Consider the following 21202-nt stretch of genomic DNA (forward strand, 5'->3'; position numbering starts at 1 on the left):
AACCGAGAAAAAAACATAAGGACAATTTTGACTGCATTGTGGACAAAGAATATTCCAGCACTATCCCACTCCAATATTATTTTGACAGAAGGTATCTGAGTGGGCTACAGTTTAATCAAAAGTACCATTAACAACCCTAAACTGATTTTTAAACAAATTTAGTGTTGCCTGACTTTTATTTACACCAGGCAAAGAAAAATGTAATCATGAAACTGTAAATACACAGCACCTGTGTAAATCAAGCCACTTGTTTTAGAAGCCTTGGCAGGTTGAACTTCGATCAACAAGAGTATGTGTTGTAGTTTATATTCCCTTGTATTTGCAGTGTGCTTTAAAGTCCTTTGGGCCATAATAGGAAATCTTAAAACTACACAGCATTTAGGGTTTTTGGGACAAGTACATGCTACACAACTTCACTCAATATTGCTCAACATTTTAATTAAAGTTCCACAAACTAGGTCTGATTCTGTCATTTGAAGAATCATCATTTTTAGCCCAAAGTATATGCATTTGACTTCTTATTTTGTTCTAGATTTTTCAAAATATAATAAAAAAATAGGATTTTCTTAAAATAAGTGTTCAAACCTAAGCTAATATTTAAAAAATCTTTCACAAATCCTCAAACTGCTTTTCTTCGTACTTGTGGGTTTTGCTATTTGTTTTTTCAGATGTCTACAAATGCAATAGGTACCCCATAGTGTGCACCCTGTTAGGCAACACCTGAAGGTCAAATATAGTCAGTAAAAAGAGCCTTAACACAGTATTAAAAGCATGGTCCAAATGCTTTTCCACTCATATCAATGAAATCCCCCAAAAAAGGTCACAAATCTGAAAGGCAATCAAGTCTATATTACCAATGGATTGGATGCTATGATTTCTTCACCAACAGAAAGAGAGGAAGAGTAGGTGGTATTCATAAACCTGCTTTAGGCAGGTATATACCTGCCTAGAATGCATCTCTGCATTCTTAAATTAACACAGAACAGAGGCATTCCAAAATCCCTTCAGCTCCTTGAACTTGAGCTGTTTTTCCTGGTCACCACTCAACTCCTCCCTAGCTGAGTTTGATATTCAGGCAGGACTCCTACACTTACATACTGTGAACATTAGAGGAAACTACATCATTAAAAAATGAAATGCCTTAGCCAGCCATGGAAGATGGTAAAAAGAAATTTATAAACCAATTTCCTAAAACAAATTTTTTTTTTTATATTGCTCCTTATAGTAAGCAGGGGAAAAAAAAGTTTGTTGTCTTTGTTTGCTTTGCAATTGCTTTTCTCTAGATTGGTTGTAAGATTCAGCTGATTCTTAATCTGAATGGAATAAAATATGTCATACAGAGAGTCTTGTTTGCAATTTCATTTCAGATTTTTGTAATCAATTTCTCAATAGGATTACCTTCAGGGTTCATTCACTTAGCACTGAGCCTTAAATTTTCCTTGGCCCTACACTTTACAGCAACACTCCTACTGTGGTATTGGATAAAGTTGTTTACTCTTTATGTATCTGTAATCATCACCACTGAGCATAAATGACATAATGCTGATCATGTATTTAAAATATTAAAAAATGGAAGAAAAGCTAGATATCATCTCCAAGCCAAGTGTACAGCATGAAGAAGAGATATTGTGACTGTTTAGAAAATAAGTTGGAAAAGGCAGGAAAACTTTAAAAGCAACATTGCTGGTATAGTGAGATCTTCTACATAAAACTCAAAAAGGAAATAAGTGGATCAAATGGACAATTTTAGTCCCTTCTGCTCATGCACCCAAAGCCTGGTGGCATCGAGTTGTGATGTGTCACAGCAAAAAGTCATTGTGAGGACCCACAGATGACTGAGCTTCACTAACTTCAGATAGTTTTCAATGCTCTGATTTTCAGGCACTACACTGGCAGCACCCTGCACTCACACAAAGTAGGACACAATCTTCAAGGGCCAAACTTCCCCAGTCTTGCTGATGATCCCTCCCTCAAAGCACTGAACTCCTTGAGGCCTTCTCAGTACAACTGTTGTCTTGGTAAATGCGATACTGACAGTGGAGCTGGCTGCTGTTGTTTCAGCAACCTCAGCAACATTTATGCAGCTGTGGGACCAGTAGTCACTCTCTGCTAATAATAATTATCTAGTAACATAAGCCAATAGCTTTGCCTCTCATGAAGTGAAGGGAAAAAGATGCCCTTGGACTTAGCCTCTCAGAAATTCCTCCCCCAAATCCATATGTAATTATGAAATACAGTAATGTTAATGACCTCAAAAGAGATGACTGAAGTTTCCTGTTTTTTGTCCTCATTGTGAAAAGCAACATCATTATCTGTTTGAATCCCTCCCAAATCAGTAGGAAAATGTGAAGAACCAGGCTCTACAGCAGAAACCAATGATAACTGGGTACCACTGATCAAAATAACAGATGAGAAAAGCCCACTACAAGATCTATTTGTGCTTGTTTTTTAAATTTTAACTGTTCTTTTACTGCCAATTCTCAAAACTGAGCTGAGCTCTTAAGAAACTAGCTATTCTGCTGTAAAGAAAATTCCATCATACTAAGTTTAACCACTTCAAATAAAGTTTTGCATTATACACAGTAGGAAGAGGCTATAATTATTTGAAAGCCCATGTGCGTCAGGCAGAAAATACCATTCTTGAACTTGCAAGTTTGTCACACTGAATTAGTGAAAACTGCTGGAAATTTTGTTTGCTGTGAAACTGCAACAACTGGTGCATTTCAGCTCACTATATAGAACTGAGCAAGAGCAGTAAGGGTGTAACTCATCATCAGTCCTTTAATGGACAATGTTAACAGAAAAAAGCTGTGGCTGTTTGGCACATACACTAAGAACTAGTTCGTAGATGATCACAAGCTGGAAGGAAAGGTTAAAGGGAAAATCCTCAAGTAGCCTATTATTAAGTGCTTTAAGGTGGCTTCTTCAACTTTCAACTTACATTGAGGCCAGTGCTTGCTTTTAATTGAAGTTCTTTTTGACATACACAAGGTTAAGAGTGAATTGCTGGGGTTTGTTTTTACTTTTTGTCCTGTCATAGTCCTTTCTTTTCTCTGCAGAGAATTCTGCAAAACCTCAGCTACAAAACAGAGCACAAAATCCAATATTACTCTATCGTAGCATTGTCTTAGCCTGTGGCAATTTTCGTTAAATTGAAATAAGGAAACAGAGCAGCCTACACTGATATTTCTGCACATCTTGTAAGACATTCTTCTTTTATTTCCCAAATTATTGAAACAGGACACGGTTGTTTTTCTTAGCAATTTAAATAGCACCTAAGATGACTTCTACAGTGCCAATACTAGTACCTTCTCTCTCCCCCCATTATTCTGCTAGAAGCTAAAAACCCAGACTCTATTTCCTCTTTTGGGATAGATGTTCCAACTTGGAAAAAGGAATTACAGAAATCATGACAGAATTTGCTATGTTGCTAGCAGTTTTAGGGGACAAAAAGCACTGTTTTCTATAAAGCAAATTCAGGACTTTTCAGAAGCATCAGTAGTTGAGTTTAATTGGAGAAATAGCAATATATAACTTCTAAAAGGGAAAATTAATTAATACTGGAAAATGAACCAGGTTTTCCTCAAGTAAATTGTTATTTCTTGGACAGGAAACAATGCAACAAAAATTCCCAAATCTGAGGATTCTGAGAAGAAGGGCTTTCCAAAAGAAACATTTCTCAATAAATATTTTGAAACATGAGCTTGGATCTGACTCGATTCTATTACCAGAATATAAGGGAATAATGTGCATAAAATATTGTAATATATTATAATATTATACAATACCCTGAAATCAATTCAGTATGGAATGTACAATATTTCAGACAGTGCCTTTAGTTACAGTCTTTCACAAGAGATGACACTTCCACAAAAAATCCCAGACAAGTCATGGCTCTGTCTCCAGTTAATGCTCTTTGTTAAACACAGCATTTTCCAGTGGTTTCTATTCAGTCTGCATTTAGCTCACTCATCTGTATCAGATTTAACCTTTGCACCTTTGCCACCCATCTTGACATTACCAGCCTAGACACTGACTGCTCACAAATACTGCATTGTCATACTAAAAAAAAAATGTTGAACAGCCATTTTGGGGATGGGATTGGCTCCTCAAAAATTATGTAAGCAAACATACATCTCATGATATTTTGATCTAAACCACTGCCTGTACGGGAAAGCATCATACTGCATTTTAATTTCATTACATCACGTGCCTTTTGTATTTACTTTTACACTCCCAAGTTTTCAATCAACAGCTGCACTCTTTGTGAGAAGTCAAACCATACATTTCATTAGTTTTCCAATAAATTAACCATGAGTTCTTCATTCTTGGTTCATTTTGAGGTCATACTGAGATCTTTCAAGTGCAGCAATTTATTGGCTGTACCCTGATGTGCAAGATTGTTCAAATAAAGCATCCATGTAGAACAATACAATTTCTCTTCCCTATACTTCATGCTGAAAGCTTGCACTCCTCTCATCCATTACGGGACATGTCTAGTGGCTGTTTAGGATGCTTTCATGGGAGTCAAAGACACAGGTTTATATACCTTTCAGGCAGAAGAAGGATGAGAGTCTAAGCCTCCCACATTCTGAGTGCTTCCAGTGGCTGCAAACACTTTTTTCATGAAGAATCTGGACATCTAACTTTGCACCTCCATGCATCAAACCAGTTCATTTTAAGGTCACTACTGGCTCAAGCGGACAACTTGCTCTTGAAACACACAAGCTTTTTGGGGGCCATAGCAGGCTGGTTAGCATTATTCTCAATATTCAAAAACATTACCAGATCCATTAGTTATTAGAGAAGTGAAAAATCATTTGCTCATCAACTAACATTTCACATTGGGAAAGACTCTTGAATCTGTGTTATCCACCCCCATCCTGCAGTCTTACACAGGAAAATGTCAAGGACCTTGTTCATTTACTCCCCCCACTAACTTTGATGTTTAAGATCATTTTTTACATTACAAGTTGAATCATGTTTATCAGAGGAGTAAATTGCATCAACAAAGAAAAGGAAAGGAAAGGAAACATGATGGCAATGTAGTGCTACCTTCAGAATTTGTTTGCATTTGGTTATGAGAAGTGGTAGGTTCACTGATTGTACAGAGTTCATTTCTCTCTCAAAACCATAGTCCAGCTACACAAAACAGACATCAAGCAGCATCCTGAACACATCTTTCTCAAGTATTTTAGAAGGAAAACACATTTTCTAAAGTAATTTTTTTCTCCAAAAGCTTCCTAAAAATGCTGAGGTTTAACACACATTTGAAATAACATCATAATGATGCTTTCAAAACACAAGCTAAATAACCACACTCTTGGTTTATTGCAAACCAGTTTGAAACCCTAGTAAGTGGCTAATGAATTCACCCAGGGCCCTCCATTTGGTACTAACGGCAGCTTCTGTTGATGCATGACTGAATTATGCATATAATTCATCTACTTTATAGAGAAACCCTATATTAAACTCACTGAGATGCCTTCTTTTAAAAATTAAAAATAACAAAATTATCTTTTTGCCAGAAGTAATGAAAACCATTAAGTGCATAAGTACTAAAAGTGACTGAAGAAGTTTAGTACTGTTCTAAGACCAAAAGCCATCCATTCTTTTTAGATAGAGAAAACTTTCAGATATCCCCCATACTCGGAAAAAGTGCAGTTTAAACTGCATTGCAGAAGAGCAATTAGTAAAAAAACATATAATGTACAGACATCTCCACATGACTCTTATTACCCATTTCCTCTGTAAGTATGAATTTGCTCAGCTGCAAAGCTGTCAATTTGCAGTTAATCCAAAGCTGATCGAAAATCCAGAGAAGTATAAATACAAAGTACTGAGTCACAAAGTAATGATTTACAGAATTATTTCTCCAATTTTTTCTGCTTATATTGCTTTATTGTGGATTCTTCCATTTCACTAGAGGCTTTCAATACTTAAGAGTTGTCTTATTAACATTTGTAAGTAATAACCATAGTATCAGTAATAAAAATCAACACATAGAAAAAGTGACTCACTAGCTTGGTGACAGTGCTCTTCTTCACTTTGGAATGGGCTGAATTCATAAGTAGATATTTTGTTTTTCAATAACAAAGTCAGAACATTGTCTACCTTCTCTACAGAAGAAAATTTCAATGCCTGTTTAAAAGAAAGAACAAAACAAACAAACAAGAGTGTATTTGTTGCGTATGTATTTTTAACTTAATCCTCAGAGTGCTGGTGAATCAAATTACTCAAAACAGTATTATGGGAAACTCACAGTAAGAGAAGCACAGTTTTTGAAAACTATAGAAAAGATATTGTAATACAAAAGGATCATGTCAACATGATCCAACTGTACATAAATATGCATTATAACATATGAAGTTCAGACATGACTTAAAAACTTCTGGATGAAGTGTAATGACAGGAAGATCTATGTTGCACTATAGGAGTAGTTCAGGGCAAGTTTAAAGATTATAGTAGCTCTCTGTTAACCAAAACTTTTACACTAAGATTGTGGATTTGTCTAGGTAGGAAACAGCTTCAGTTTCATCAGCCAAGACAGAACATTGTTGACAGAACAAGAAACTGATATCAAACAGATAGATCAGCTTCCTACTAAACACACAGTCTTTAGACAAGGGAAATCTGCACTGACTGCCTTGAGATTTTTGAGTGCTTCTTTCTGGACAGAAAGTCGAGATCTATGCCTAACAACTTTCAAGGTAGCCAGAATTAAATATTTCTTTGCCCGACCTGACAAGAGCAGCCTGACTACAGAGATTGAAGGGTAAGGACATTTTACACCACATACTACAGCTGTGTACTCCAGTCTGTGCTGCACTGGGCACCAAAAGGAGCTCAGCCACAGCAGAGAGGAGCTCAGGGAGAGTTGCTTTGCTCTGCTCAGAGTCAGTAGCCCTGTGTTAAAGTTTGCTTTCCCACAGCCGGACTGCCTCTGGTCAAAATGATTCTGGAATTACTAAAATGGAGCATCTTCAGACATGCTTTTAAAAAGAATGAATTTAAAAAGAAAGTCTATGACTGACATGCTGAGGAGAAAATGAGGGAGGTACTGATGAAATATGAGGTTTAATTCCCAAGGCTGTTAAAAGGGGGTAAGAAAATTAAGTATGGCATGATCAGAAAATGTTGAATGCAGAGGCAGGATATACTTTTCACCCAACTCCTACCAAGAATTAGAAGAGACATTTATGCAGGTAGGAAGCTAAGAAATGATTGTTTATTTTTCCCATAATTAACCCTGGCCCTTCCAATATTAAGATATGCAAAAACTATTACATTTCCTTTCATAATTCACTCCCTTTCTGTGCTGTCACACTACATTCTCAGTATTTTTTATTCAATAATTATGAGTACATATAATAATCTTAAATAAGGAAAACAATAACCATTAAGAAATGAATCCATCTAGGAAAAAAGGTCTTTGAGGCTTGCTCTAGAATAAAAATTTAACCTGAGTACAAGACTTACTGTTCAAATTCAGAAACCATATGAAAAACCTCCCAAAATATCTATAAAACCCCCAAACTATTAACATGAATAACAACACTAGGCTTACAAGTTATTAAGAGGAAAAATATAAAACTTCAGTTAGGAAACCATACTATTCTCTCTCATGCCAAATAGGTCTTAGATACATTACCATTACAGAGCCTTAACAGAGCTCAATCTAGAGTAGGACAAAACCAAGTAACAACACAAGAACTAGCTCAGATGAGTGTATATGGCAGATCCTGTGTCAAGAAGAAAGAGGCTCAAAAACATTGGTACTCACTGAAGCAACTGTTAGTAGATAGCCCACTTTGCAGAGAATAAGAATTTAAGTAGGCTTCTAGACAAACTGAGCTTGAAGTAATATTTTTAATCTCCATTTAAAATGCCAGGGATTCCCTCTACACATTGTGCTCCCTATCTAAACCTCTCTGTTCAAAAGAAAATGAACAAACAAAACCCTCCCCAACAATACCTGCCTCTTATCTTCTGTCCTGAAATTCCAGAGGAGCAATTTCAGACAGAATCAATTTCAGATTGTACTGTATATCCAAGATAAATAAGCACTACACAGTCTCTTTTCAGCAAGCATTCTGGGATATCTTGCCTACAAATCTCTACTTTTTTAATAGGAGGTGAGACCAAAACCCTTCCTTATCCCTTATATTCAGTCAGAAACTTACGGAAGAAGTGCCTTAAGAATGCATAGCTCCTACTTCATCCTCAGACAACCAAATTTACATGAAATAAAACAGTGTTCCAACCTAAGATGGAACAAGTTCTTGAAATGTGAAGGGCTTCAGGAACTTCTAGCAAAATTTCTCATACTTCAACAGACCTTCCCTACAGTGATCAGCTTATCCATTTCTATGAATTACAAGCACTTCTACAAAGTTATCAGTGAAATTTGCCTCAAGTTTTCATCTCAACTTTTTGTTTTTCCTCTTACTTTTGGGACATAAAATCTGAGGGCTCAAGCAACGATTTAACAAGCTATGCTGTTAACTGAATTGTAATGGGGAGCTTTGTTGTGCTATTCTACAGCAAAGATAAAAAAGAAGAAAAAGATTAGTTAGTTTAAAAAAAAAGGCAGCTGTGTCTCTTATCTCACATACAGGAGGGCCTGTTCCAGCACTTATGTGAAGATAACAGCTTAAATAACAGCAAAACAGAAGTAGGAATAGGGCCACTCTGCACTATTCAGCTCCATGTCATAAAGGGTCACTCCTCAAGAAACAATTTGGTTTAGAGACTTTTACTTTATTGCCCATTCCTCCCCCAGAGCACTCACAGACTCAAAGTCTGCTGTGTTTATGTACTTTAACATACCTTACACAGATCTCTATAGGCCCAAGAAATCTCACCAGCATTACAAACCTGAAATTCCTGGGGGAGCTTCACCAAAGCCAACAGAAGCAGAACTGTAATTTAAGTTGAACTTAAAGTTAAGCACCCTGCAAGAGATCTCTGAGCCATTCAGGAGTTTGAGAAAGCCCACCTTTTGTCCAAATAAAGATTTACAACCCTAGAGAAAATACACAATAGTGCTAGTTTCCCCTCTATGTCCTTGCAGCCCCCCAGAACTAAGCCAGTGAGTTTGTAGACAATTCTTTCCATACTCTCTGAAGCACAGCCAACTTCTCTGCTCCAGTACTGGAAATCCTTCCACAAGCCTCACTGCCTGTCCCAGTACCAGCTCTGCTGCTGTAGGAACTATCTCTATCTCCTCACCCCTTTCCAGAGCAAAAGGACACAGCTGTGAACAAGAAAAGCCCCAAGTGCTGACCATCATACCTGGGCTTCCAAAAGCATCCTTGAAAAACAGACCACCAAGTACATATTTTGCTGCTTTTATGAACAAGATTACCTATGTTCTTTAATAACTGCTAACCAAGTCCTGAAAATGTGTGCCACTGAAATGCAGCATCCATGGCCAGTAAATTAACATATTCCACACTGGCTTTGGCAGTACTAACAAGGTTACATTTACATAAAGATGAACTTCTTCATTAGTTCTTACATATCAGACCCTACTTTATATGCACTTCCGTATCTGGATTGCTTCTGCCAAAGAGAATGAGCTAGGTTTCAAATCAGTCAGGCATTTCTGACAATTTTAGCCAGTGATAGAATATGGACAGCTTTCATACCTAGAGGAAAAGAAAGAAGCATTTTAAAATAACAGCTGTTGATGAAGCTGAGAAGATTGAAATATTAAATACAGCTTCAAATGTAGTATCTCTGGGGATCAGGTAGAGATGCATACAAAATATCACCACATAAATATAGCTATTTTACATGTTTTCATAGAGAAGGCTGCGGTTTATTTTCATTCTTCTTTTCCAATATCAACTGTAACTGGAATCCTGTTTAATGACTATGATAAAACCATCATGTAAGATACCAAGTATCTCACAATCACAGGAATATTATCCAACCAATGCTTGTCATAAAGACTTCCTCAATCTCTCTAGATATTCTAAGTCGCTCAAGCTAACGTGAACTTATTAACTTCAGTAATAAGGATATGACCTTAGCTTCAATTTTTTTAAAATTTTGAAACCAAATAAATCTATGCCAGAAAACCCCAACACTAAATAATTGAATCAATATTTCCATTTGGTAGAAACTCAGAGAAAAAATCAATCCAGCAGATGAATCCAGCAGAATGCTGAAATGATTAGTTGATGCAAAGTAAAACATGAAATATAAAAAAGTTTAATTATGAATTATAAAAACATTAAAATTACACTGTACAATAGGTTACTTTAAGAACATAAACTCCCTAAGAGAGTTTATTGAATGCAGAATTGTGAGTGAACCAAAAATAATGACAACTTTCACCTTCCTATATTGTCATAGCAAATCCATTCATCATTATGATTCAGTTATAATCCTACTTTAACATTTCAGTTTTTCTTTCAAAACTGATGCAAAGAAACTAATTTAATTTTATTTATTTATTCAATTATATTTTAAGTATTTATCTGGTTGTTTAAAATATCTTGCTGATGTTGGTAAATGCTTTATAAATTCAGGAAAAATTTGGAACAGAAAATTACAATCAGTTGTAGCAAAGAATTTTATCCAAAACTGTGACTTGTAAAAATCTTAGATTATGTTTAATCTAAACCTTAGCTTATTCCAATCTTTAATTGCTCTCAAAAAGCACATCCATAAATGTATGGTACCACATTTTGATAGTCTCCCACTAAGATCCACTAATTCATCTGACCATCACTAAAAGGAATGGATAGCTGTAATCCTATTTGTTGGGTTTTGTCTCTTTGTCTTTTTTGGGGGACAAAGTGGAGCATTGCAAAGGAGCTGGAAAGGTTGGCAAGGCAATACAGAATATAATATAAGCATTTTACCAAAGCACTGTGTCTTTGGTATGAACTAATGCAGCCGTTTCCTTTCACCACAGAATTCTAATAAGGAGATACTTCTCAGATTACAACTATTTGTGAAAATCTCTTGAATCAGAGTCACATTGCTTTGATCAATAATTGTTGTAAGCTTTTCTATTTTATATCAGTTTTGTTTTCCATTGTGTTTGATTGTTACTTTGCATAGATAAATGACTGTTGCCCCAGGATACTTTTGCAAACAAGTTGAGAGTCTCAAAGGTTTTAATTATCCTGGTTAAACAGAAGTTACTACTACTGCTGCTACTTGATGGGAATTCTAATTAGTACCAAGTCTGTTTTGTTTTTCCTTTTGTGAACATATTTTAAAGATTAAATTAAATAATGTTCTGTAAATTGCATCTTTATGATGTAGCTTGTTGACATTAAATCAGGAATATGTTTTAAAAGTTTGCAGAAAAATTTTAGCTACCTAGGTAGTTACTCTGAGGCCCAGCAGGTACCATTAAATGAGACACATATGTATACTGACAGAGGAATTACCATTAGTATATTTTGCCACAGAGCAGCCATGCCATTGTGTGGACTGTAGAGCTTACCCAATTAAGCATTTTAACATTAATTTTTCAGTTACCAAAACAATAAAAATAATAGCGTATAGCACTGTCACCTCATTTAAACCCTTGCTTATAATTCAGAGGAGTAAAGGTGGGGAAATGTTAAACATACTTCATTGTCATAACACTTCAGCTGTATTTCCTGCTGTGCACTACTGCTCTGCACAGAATTATTTTTGCATTTGAATACGATTTGAATTGCATGTGCATTAATAAATATCAGTCATGCTGGTTAAACGAAGGGTCAAACTCCTGATTAACACAAATAACTGTGGAAATACCTTGTGTGTTGCAGGTATCTAGGCTACAATGTTAATGATAAATTTTTAAATCATTATTGCATACTTCTTATGCATAAAGGTTTAAATGAAACCTTTTAGAGACTTACTTAGATATACTTCAAAATACAGGCTAAAAAATTATGGATACCATAAGGAATTTAAGGACACATTTGTTCTTTGAGTTGCATTATTTTTCTTGTGCAACAGCCTGTTTTCCTAGAACAGAAGTAACTTGCACTTGGAAGGAATCTAGCCTCATCCTTAATACAACACTAATAATGCAATACATCATATTTTATTAATCCTTTTGTTATGAGTGTAATGCCTTAGGTGGTGGATAAGGTATATTTGTCACAGGAAAATGAGATTGTCTGCACTGGAAACACCATCTATTATTTTTGTTCTGGCTTTGCAATTACAATATAGACATCGTGCAAGGTCTGCTTGGGCTACCCACCATTCAACAAATAACACTTGAGAGTCCATCCCTTCCTAATATGTGCTTTTTTTCTTGTTATTTCTTATGTGCCACTGGGAAAGAACATGCTGCAGAGCACTGCAGTCTGCTGTGCTGATCTGAAACACAGCTCAAAATATGATTTTTTTCTAAATATATGCAAAGAATCTGCATGGCAACGAGCAAATCACATGAATGAGAATTCAGCAGCTGTAAATAGACTCTATATGAACAGCAACCATACAAGCTATGCCAGAAAAATTTGCTTTGATGGTGAATGAATAATAACCCTCCAAATACAATGTGCTTTCAGATCACTTGCTTCTATTGGTTTCAGAACACACACAAAAAGTAACACTTTAAATGGAGAGGGACTTCACTAATATTTATTCTTATTTTCAACCTTTAGAGTGCAGTACGTTGCTCGTTGGGCATATACAGCACAAAGGACGTTCACCTCACTCTCTAAGCAAAAAAAGAACATGGAAAAATTTGTTTTTTCTTGCGTGGCTTGCTTACAACTAGACATCTGAGAGGCAGGCTTCTTAATCCTGAGCCTACTACTGAGCCATTACAAATTCCTGTGCAATCAAAAGACTGCATACTATCTCTTAGTTCTTTTAGGCACTTACAGTCTATTTTTCTTTAATTAAAATTTGAGAAGTCAACTTACCTGACAAGTGAAAGCTATTGGATCAGCCACTTTCTTTAAAATGGGTTCAATTTCCTCTAGTGCAGTATAGTATTCAATCTGTGCTGTCGTCTTAATGACTCCCCCACAGTAGACATTTACATATACAGGGCCAGCAGGAAAATCTTATAAAACACAAATCAGAACACCAGCTGAAAAATTTTACAGTCCCAGACCAGAGATCTCATGGAATGAGTAAAAAACAGGGAACATCACAGAAAAACATAGAGTTGATGAACTGACTGGATTTATGTTTCACAGATGATTCAGTGTAGTCAGTTTCTTTTTATTCAGGTCTTTGTGTCTAACATCAGAAAACTGACAAAAGAAAATACATATATTTGAATCTGTATAAAGCAAAGCTATTGTATTGCTTCACATTAGAAAGGAGATGAAAACAGAATGCTTAAAATTTCCAACTGCCCTTTGATAGACTGATGACCTATAATCAGCTCCCTTATGCCTACATGTTAATGAAAAGTGCATTTAACAAATGGAGCAATCACTATTCATCTTATGAAACATTTTTCTTAATTGCAGTAAAAACTGTATTTGAGCTAGGATGCAGGAATTGCAGAATAATTAATCCATTCCAGTTGTTTACCTTGCAAAAGCCAAGAGAGAGGCACTTGTAGTCTGTTACTTAAGCATGATTTGCTCTGTGTGTGCAGCACAAGCCTGCTTTATGAGCACATTTCCCAACCCATTAGTGTTTGTTGTGCCTGGCATACTGCTGGACCACTCTAGCACAGTCTTCTTAAAATAAAAACTCTGCCCACAAAACAGTGAAAAAAGGGGCAATTCTGAAAATGGAGAAGAGGAATAGGGAGAGGGAAACTAGATGTACTAATAGTACATCACATTAAATCACTTAAATGGAAACTGCCCAAATGTGGGCTTAAAAAAAAACAACAAAAAAACAACAAAACCACAGCATTTGTCCTATAACATCATATCAGATGGACCTAAAACAGGATATTTCCAAATTAACACTTTTTCAGATTTTAAAAGAGAATAAATACCAAACACAAATTATAAATAAAATATAATTAAACTTGGCTACAGCTCTTTGACAATTTTTTAATATTTCATTTACTTTTCACACTTTATTCCTTCACCTACTACAGAAACCTCTTTGTGACCAACAGTGTTCTCACACAAAAAAAAATTTGAAGACTCTTAAGATCTGTGCATGAAGAGTGCAGCTTTTGTTCTCTGAAATCCAGTTACAGATGGAAATTTCCCATTTGTTAAGTAGTTTCCAGTCAGGTTTCTAAAAACAAACTCTCTGCACCACCAGAATGATAAAGAACCGTCAGCCCATACATGGCCATCATCTCAGGACAGGGTTCAGGATGAAAATCACAGAATTCATTAGGCTGGAAAAGACCACCAAGATCATTGAGTTCAACTTCTGACTGCTGACCAACCTGTCAACAAGACTGTGCCACATGCAGTCATTTCTCAAACACCTCCAGGGATGCGATTCCTGTTTCAAGGTTTAACAAACATTTTTGTGAAGAAACTCCTCCTGACATAGAACCTGAACCTCTTCTGGTGTAGCTTGAGGCCTTGTCCTCTTGCCCTGCCACAGATTGCCTGGGAGAAGAGATCAAATCCCACCTGGCACAGATTTCATTCAGGTAGGTTGTAGAGAGTCATCAGCCTTTTCTCCAGGCAGAACAACAACAGCTCCTTCAGCCACTCCTCATGTGAGGTGCTCTCTAGACCCTTCCCCAGCTCAATTATCCTTCTCTGGACACAATTCAGCACTTCAGTATTTTTCTCAAAGCTTGGGGCCCAGAACTGGACAAAGCTCTCAACTGGTGCAGTCTCACCAGTGCTGACTCACAGAAATCATCAGGTCACAGAATTACCAAAGCATAGCTCCAAGAAGCCATAGTAGAAAATTGTAGCCCATTTTTATAGTATTTAATCCTATCTAAAATTATATTGCAATCATTTTATAGTAAAATATTATGTAATATTATGTGCTTCCTCTGGCAATTCACAGCACATAGCCCAAAAGCAAACTATACTTTGAATGCATAAGTAAGAAATGTTTTAATTATTAACTTGCATCAAGAATGGGGATAGGTATGCCCCTTAAATCTGCACAGATCTTCTAAGAGAAACTATTAAATAGTTGAAACTGTTATCAACTAGTTATGGATGAAGCAATAGAAAAAAAAATTAGGAACTAGCAGAGATGAGTGATACAGAGAAATGACATGAATGGGAACAGAAAAAAGAGACTATTTCCTGCATCAGTAAGAATTATGGAGAGAACAACCAGATTTGCTGCATTAAATATAAACTGAGACATTTAGTAACAGAGTAATAAGAAAAGAATATTAGGTTTGTATTTTATGGCAGTAATTTTGGAGAATGTTAATCTGTAACTAATCAATGACATTTTAAGACTGCCACCTGCCATTTTACCACAAAAAAACAATCTAATAGAACCTAGGCTCCCATAAATCAAAGGCTTCTCTGCATTATTAAAAGTCACGTGTGCAAAACTCATTTACAGGAAACACCCACAAAATAGCAGAAAGGGGAACTACTTATCAGAAAAAGTGAAGGGAGTTGAAACTTTTTAGCTTTTCTTAAAGGTAAAGAATATTTTTCTTACCTGGGGCTTCCACATATTTGACCTTCTTGTTCCAAGAGGCTGTCTGCATTCTAATTTGTTGATTATCTGTTATGAATTCAATTTCTAGAGTTTCTTCATCTATTTCCTCTTTCAACAGAATGAATATTTCACCAGGGTTCTACAAAATTAAAATATGTTCCCATTAGCCCTTCAGAAAATTATATTGAAAGTGTAACATTATATTGGAAGTGCATTGAAAGAACTTTCTGTTACCAACAGCTTCATGCAAAAAAATCATACTACCAAAATATGATGGTATCTCACTGCTTCCTTTAGTATTAAATGAGCTTTCCTTTAGTGTTTCCTTTCTTGCATGAAAGACACAAGTAACATAGGTTTTCAAATTCAGCTTACATAAGAATATTTTAAAACAGTATTTTAAATACATATGTAGGCAAATTGTTGCATTTTCTAAGGCCCCTCTATAGTCTAGAAGAATGACATCCAACCTAGTAAGAATAACCTAAAATACTTTAGACCCACTTAACCTCTTCCAGTAAGGTGACAGTAGACAGAAGCAGCAGGTGATGTGAGACAATAGCCCTCTACTATCTCCTGACCCAGAGGCAAAGTCACTCCCTGAGAACTGTACTGATCTCAACAATGAAATAATGTGTGTAAATAATCTTTAAAAGACAGACAGCAGACAAATTCTGTGACATTCTGTGTACACTGCAACCTCCATGCTTGACCATGGCCACTTAAATAAAGAAATGCAAGTGCTGGATTTTTTATTTCCTCTGCTTCTCACAGCCACTGATTAAAAGCATATATGAATATGTATGTCCACTGCATATGTATGCAGACATGTACATATTCTGATTTAATTTAAACTCAAACTAGGTCTGTACTGACACAAGCCCTGTGTCATTTATGGTATGGGCACATATACATGTATACATACACCCATCCTGGATTCTTGCCAAGACAAATCTCACATCTCTCAAGAAGTGCCTGATTATTTGCTCCCTCTGAAATATAAGGCTCACATGACAGTAACACTTCAACTCAAGCTGCTAAATAACTCTAATAGAGCTGTCTCCAAACTACTTTAGTTCCAAATCTTTTGACTGCAGTGTGGATACAACACAAAGGCAAAATAAATCCCACTGCAGTCTCAGTGCACTCTCATTTTGGTCCCTTCATAATTTTGGAAACAAATAGCAGATGTAGTATGAATGAGATTGCAGCAGGAGAAGGAGGACAATGACTGTTATCCCAAAGACTGTAGCATCCAGAAATCTTACCTCACATGATATTCTTCTTGGAAGCACCAATGCTGACTGCTCATTAGTTTCTAATCTTTCAGAAAGTACATCTGTTTTAGAAGTGAGGTCTGTTTCTTCTGATGTTCCACTGACATCTGACAAGTTAATATCAGAGATAGTCTGGTAACCTGAAATAAATAATGTGAAATGAGAACATTGTCAATAATCCTAAACCAACCAAACATGGCAATGATGTGGTTTCCAATGTATTACTCATATGGGATTTGGAGTCACATTAAGGACAACACATGAAAGCCTGCCAAAATTCCCTCAATGTAAATGTGATGAGATGTCCTCCTTTGATATAGAGCTTGCCTCCGAAGTTTTGATCCTGCAGCCTTGATTTACATGAACAGGCTCTGTACATATGTTTTGTCTTCTTAAAACAAAAAGGGACATAGCCTTTAGATTGAAATTGTTGTGAACAGCAAAGTCAGGGAGATCAGCCAGTTCTGTCATCTCAGAATTCTCACACACTAGGATAAAACAGGATTTTTACCACTTTTCCTTTCTTTATATGTAAATAAGCACATGCTAGATGTGACATTCACATTCTCTGGACAGAAAGACATAATTCTGTCTCCCAGGAGAAGCACAGAGAGAAGAGAAAATAGTCTTTATCTCTGCACCTTTGTTTTCCTCATGTGGTATCACCTGAAGTGATTACTTGATTGGATTCTGGTGAAGACTGTTTGGATTCATGGACCAATTGAAACCAGCTGCATCGGACTCTTGAGTAGAAAGAGTCACAAGTTTTGTAAGGTAAATAAGAAGTAAGTATGTAGAGTAGTATAGTATCTCTTTAAATAGTATATTAAAGTAATATAGTATAGTTTTATAAAGCTATTCTTCAGCCTTCTGATCTGGAGCCAGACATCATAATTTCTTCCCAAAATCCAGGATTCACCACATTTTTTACTGTAAGCTATATGTTACAACATCAACCCACCTGTCTACAGGAAGGCTTTACATAAGGGCAGTGACACCTACAACATGGTACTAATACAGGAGACACAGATTTCTTTGACACAGATTCCATGGTCTTTGCCTGCCTTAATGAACAAAAGGAAGGGTGAAAGCCATACATTTTTAAAATAGGATAATCTGTGTTTGGAAATGCTATGCCAGTTATAAAGGTAGCTTGAAATCAGTCTCTTTTCTGTTTTGCTGCACCAGATAAGGCCCCAGAGCCTTTAGTGAATATAGTGGATCCTTCACCACATTGCAGAATTTTAATCATGAAAAAGAACTGCCAACTAACTGCATCTGCAGAGCTCTGACTAAGCCTGGGTTTTAGCAAAGGTATCCTTTACCTGCTATGTCTCAGCTGTGTCATTACTCCTCCTTTCCAGACACTCTATTACCCTGTGTGAAACACTCCCGCCACCCATCTCAAAGGACTGCAGCAGCTCTTCATCACAGAGGATTAGTCAGTATACTGCAGTCACCTCGTTAGGTTATTGATATCATTTCATGCAGTCCAGAGTCTAAAAATCTAGACTGGCTAGTGAGACAATATCCTGAGAGACATCCACACTGTCTTGTATTACTGCAAATTATGAAAGACTCACAGTCAATTACATTAAAGGATACAAAAAACTTTTGAGGTACATATTTTCCCCTTAAATGGATATAGAATATTAAAATAAATTAGTGATGGGCAGAATACAGAACCGCAGCAATTTGGCTTTGCTCAAAGAAGTACCACAGCCATTTTGTATTTCTCTGAAAAGGTGCCCAAGCGACTGAGGTACACAAACCATATAGTGCTCCTAAGTGGCACATAAACCTTTCCAGACAGTGTCAGTACTGGCAAGCTACAATCAGTTTTCCCACTTCTTGCTTGCCTTTACTTTCCTCATATGCACCAGTTCATCTGATACAGAATGTTTCCTTTCCTTACCAATCTTGCATTGCTTCAGGCATAGATTTTAAAAAATCACCACTATAATAAATGTATCTGCTAAATGCAGCTATACCATGGCATCCTATTGTAGAATCTTTTTTATCCAGGGATATGCTTTAATTGTTAAGGGAAGAAGGGAAGGAAGGCAATCAAATGTCCATGATTCCTTAAAGAACCTGAAGTTTCCTTCAACATCTAATCTAAATTAAGCAGGCTTAATGATCATCCTTAGCTAGTAAAAACTGCCCATCCTACTCCTACTTATATTTTCATGCCTTTAAGGCAAAATAATCCTGAAATAAAGCTGTGAATTCAGCATAGATTGTTAAAATTACACTGAACCTACACAAAGATGTACTTTACTAAAGCAGCATTAATTCCATTTGCTTTAATTTACTTTAAAAATTAAATACATTGAACACACTGCACTGAACAAAGGCTATTGTTTCTGAATGATAACCCACACACAGTTCAATGCAGTTTAACTAATCCAGCTTGGAATTTAAGTGCAATAATTTCTCTGATTATCACTGTGAAGAATAGACTTTATTTAGCACTGCCCTTCAGAAAAACGAACTCTTGCTGAGGAAAACAGTTATGATACTTTCCAGCCCCTAAACAGGTCCTACAAGAAACATGGAGAGGGACTTTTTACAAGGGCATGCAGGCATAGAACAAGGGAGAATGGCTTAAAACTCAGAGAGTGGGTTCAGTTTAGATATATGCGGAAGAAATAGCTTACAGTGAGGGTGGTAACACACCAGCACAGGTTGCCCAGAACAGTTGGGGATGCCCCATGCCTGGCAGTGTTCAAGGACAGATTGGATGGGCTTTGAGCAACCTGGTGGTGAAAGGTGTCGATGTTTATGGCTAGGGGATTGGAACAAGACCCTTATACTGGTCTTCAAGGCCCTGTCCAACCCAAACCTTCCTATAATCCCGTGATCATATATGTCCACAGTGCTATTTTGGGAATGTATTCACATTTTAAGTCACTCATAAATCTTACACTTACACACACAGAATTCACTTCAGAAGGTAACTCATATGAGGTACACGCTGCTTCTTAATTTTTTCCACCATTTTAAGCAAAGGAGTCTCACAGAGACAAGAAACATGCCACTATCAGACTGACAAAATGAAAGGAATGAATAACAACTCTGGAAGGCACTGGATTCTCAGATGTCAGTCATCTGTCAGTGACTGTTCTTCAAGGATCATGTAGATGCATTCTAATCTATGTAAAGTTCATGACAACTTTATTTCTACAGTCTGCACTCTACTTACCAAAGATGATAGTAGCCACTTTCACCTTTTAATGCAAATAATTCTGAGAACATAAATCCTATTGCTAACAAGCTGGTTTAAATTGGGATAACATTTTCTTCCCTGTTCTTTAGTGCACTTTAAAATTTTTATTATGCCTAGTGACATCTAAATGCAATATCAGAACTTCAACCTAGTCACTACTGTGATAGCACAGCTATCCCAATAAGAGACTATTAAGAAATGTCACTCTTACATCAAAGACTTGGATATTTAAGAGGATTAGGATTCCTCTGCTGACTTGGAAGTGGCTATAAATTTATTGGCTAAAAACCATCAAGAAAGACCTCTTTCACTAAATGTAAGGTCTACCTGACAATTAATGAACCATGAACACTACAAGAACAGGCACCAAAGTTTGGAGACACCATCTCCATTCCTCAAATTCCTACAAGTTCCACACGATCTATCCTAAAATGTGGAATGTGAAACAACCATATGAACTGTTATTTGTCACTGCTGAACAAGCAATACACCAGAGATTAAACAAGCCCCTGCTTGTTGGCATTAATTGAAACAAAGCAGCTAATAAAGGTATTAATACTACAAAAATGAGACTGTAGTAACACAAATAAAGCAAAATAAGACAATATTTGTTTTATGTAGGCAGAAGGTGTTGCTAGATGTTTGAATATTTAGAGATTTTGGACATGTTAATTATTTTTCCTCATTACACTCTTGCTTTTAACCTGGGGGCAACAGCTAAGGAGCTCCACCAATTCCTGAGGCTTTGAGAAAAATTCAGAATTTACAATTGAGGGTGAAGATTATCTTAAAAGAAACATAAAAGGAACATCATTATTATGCTGGACTATGTAAGAGAGAGGATCTATTAAAGGGTATTTTTTACTTGGTGAATGTGTTCTTTTAATGTTTTATATAATGGCAACGTATTGGTGAGGTTTTTAAAATGTAGCAGTAGCAATTAAAATAATTGATGAATAAAACCAGACTCTTTCTTGTAGGATCAAAGTATAAGAAATTATTAACTATATCCAATGATGTATAGACAACACTATGAGCCAGAAGCTAAAATGAAAGAAAAAATCTATCACAATCTTCCCTTGAGCAATCAGGGCAATACTACTGGGAATTATAATCTATTAGAGAGGGTAATGCTTAATTTCCATCA

At 36.3% G+C, this 21202-nt stretch overlaps 1 protein-coding gene across 1 annotated transcript in view; it reads right to left on the reverse strand.

Moving 5' to 3' along the window:
- The window catches only part of BANK1 (B cell scaffold protein with ankyrin repeats 1), a 132240-nt gene that overhangs the window by 79489 nt on the left and 31549 nt on the right, over nucleotides 1–21202 (reverse strand). The window contains exons 4-7 of the mRNA XM_077782960.1: nucleotides 16818–16966; nucleotides 15550–15688; nucleotides 12897–13039; nucleotides 6021–6141 (exon numbers count right to left, since the gene is read on the reverse strand). Coding sequence (XP_077639086.1) covers nucleotides 6021–6141; nucleotides 12897–13039; nucleotides 15550–15688; nucleotides 16818–16966 — 552 coding nt within the window. The remainder of the gene's footprint in view (nucleotides 1–6020; nucleotides 6142–12896; nucleotides 13040–15549; nucleotides 15689–16817; nucleotides 16967–21202) is intronic.

This window comes from Lonchura striata, chromosome 4 (genome assembly GCF_046129695.1).
Source record: "Lonchura striata isolate bLonStr1 chromosome 4, bLonStr1.mat, whole genome shotgun sequence".
Taxonomy (NCBI): Eukaryota; Metazoa; Chordata; class Aves; order Passeriformes; family Estrildidae; genus Lonchura; species Lonchura striata.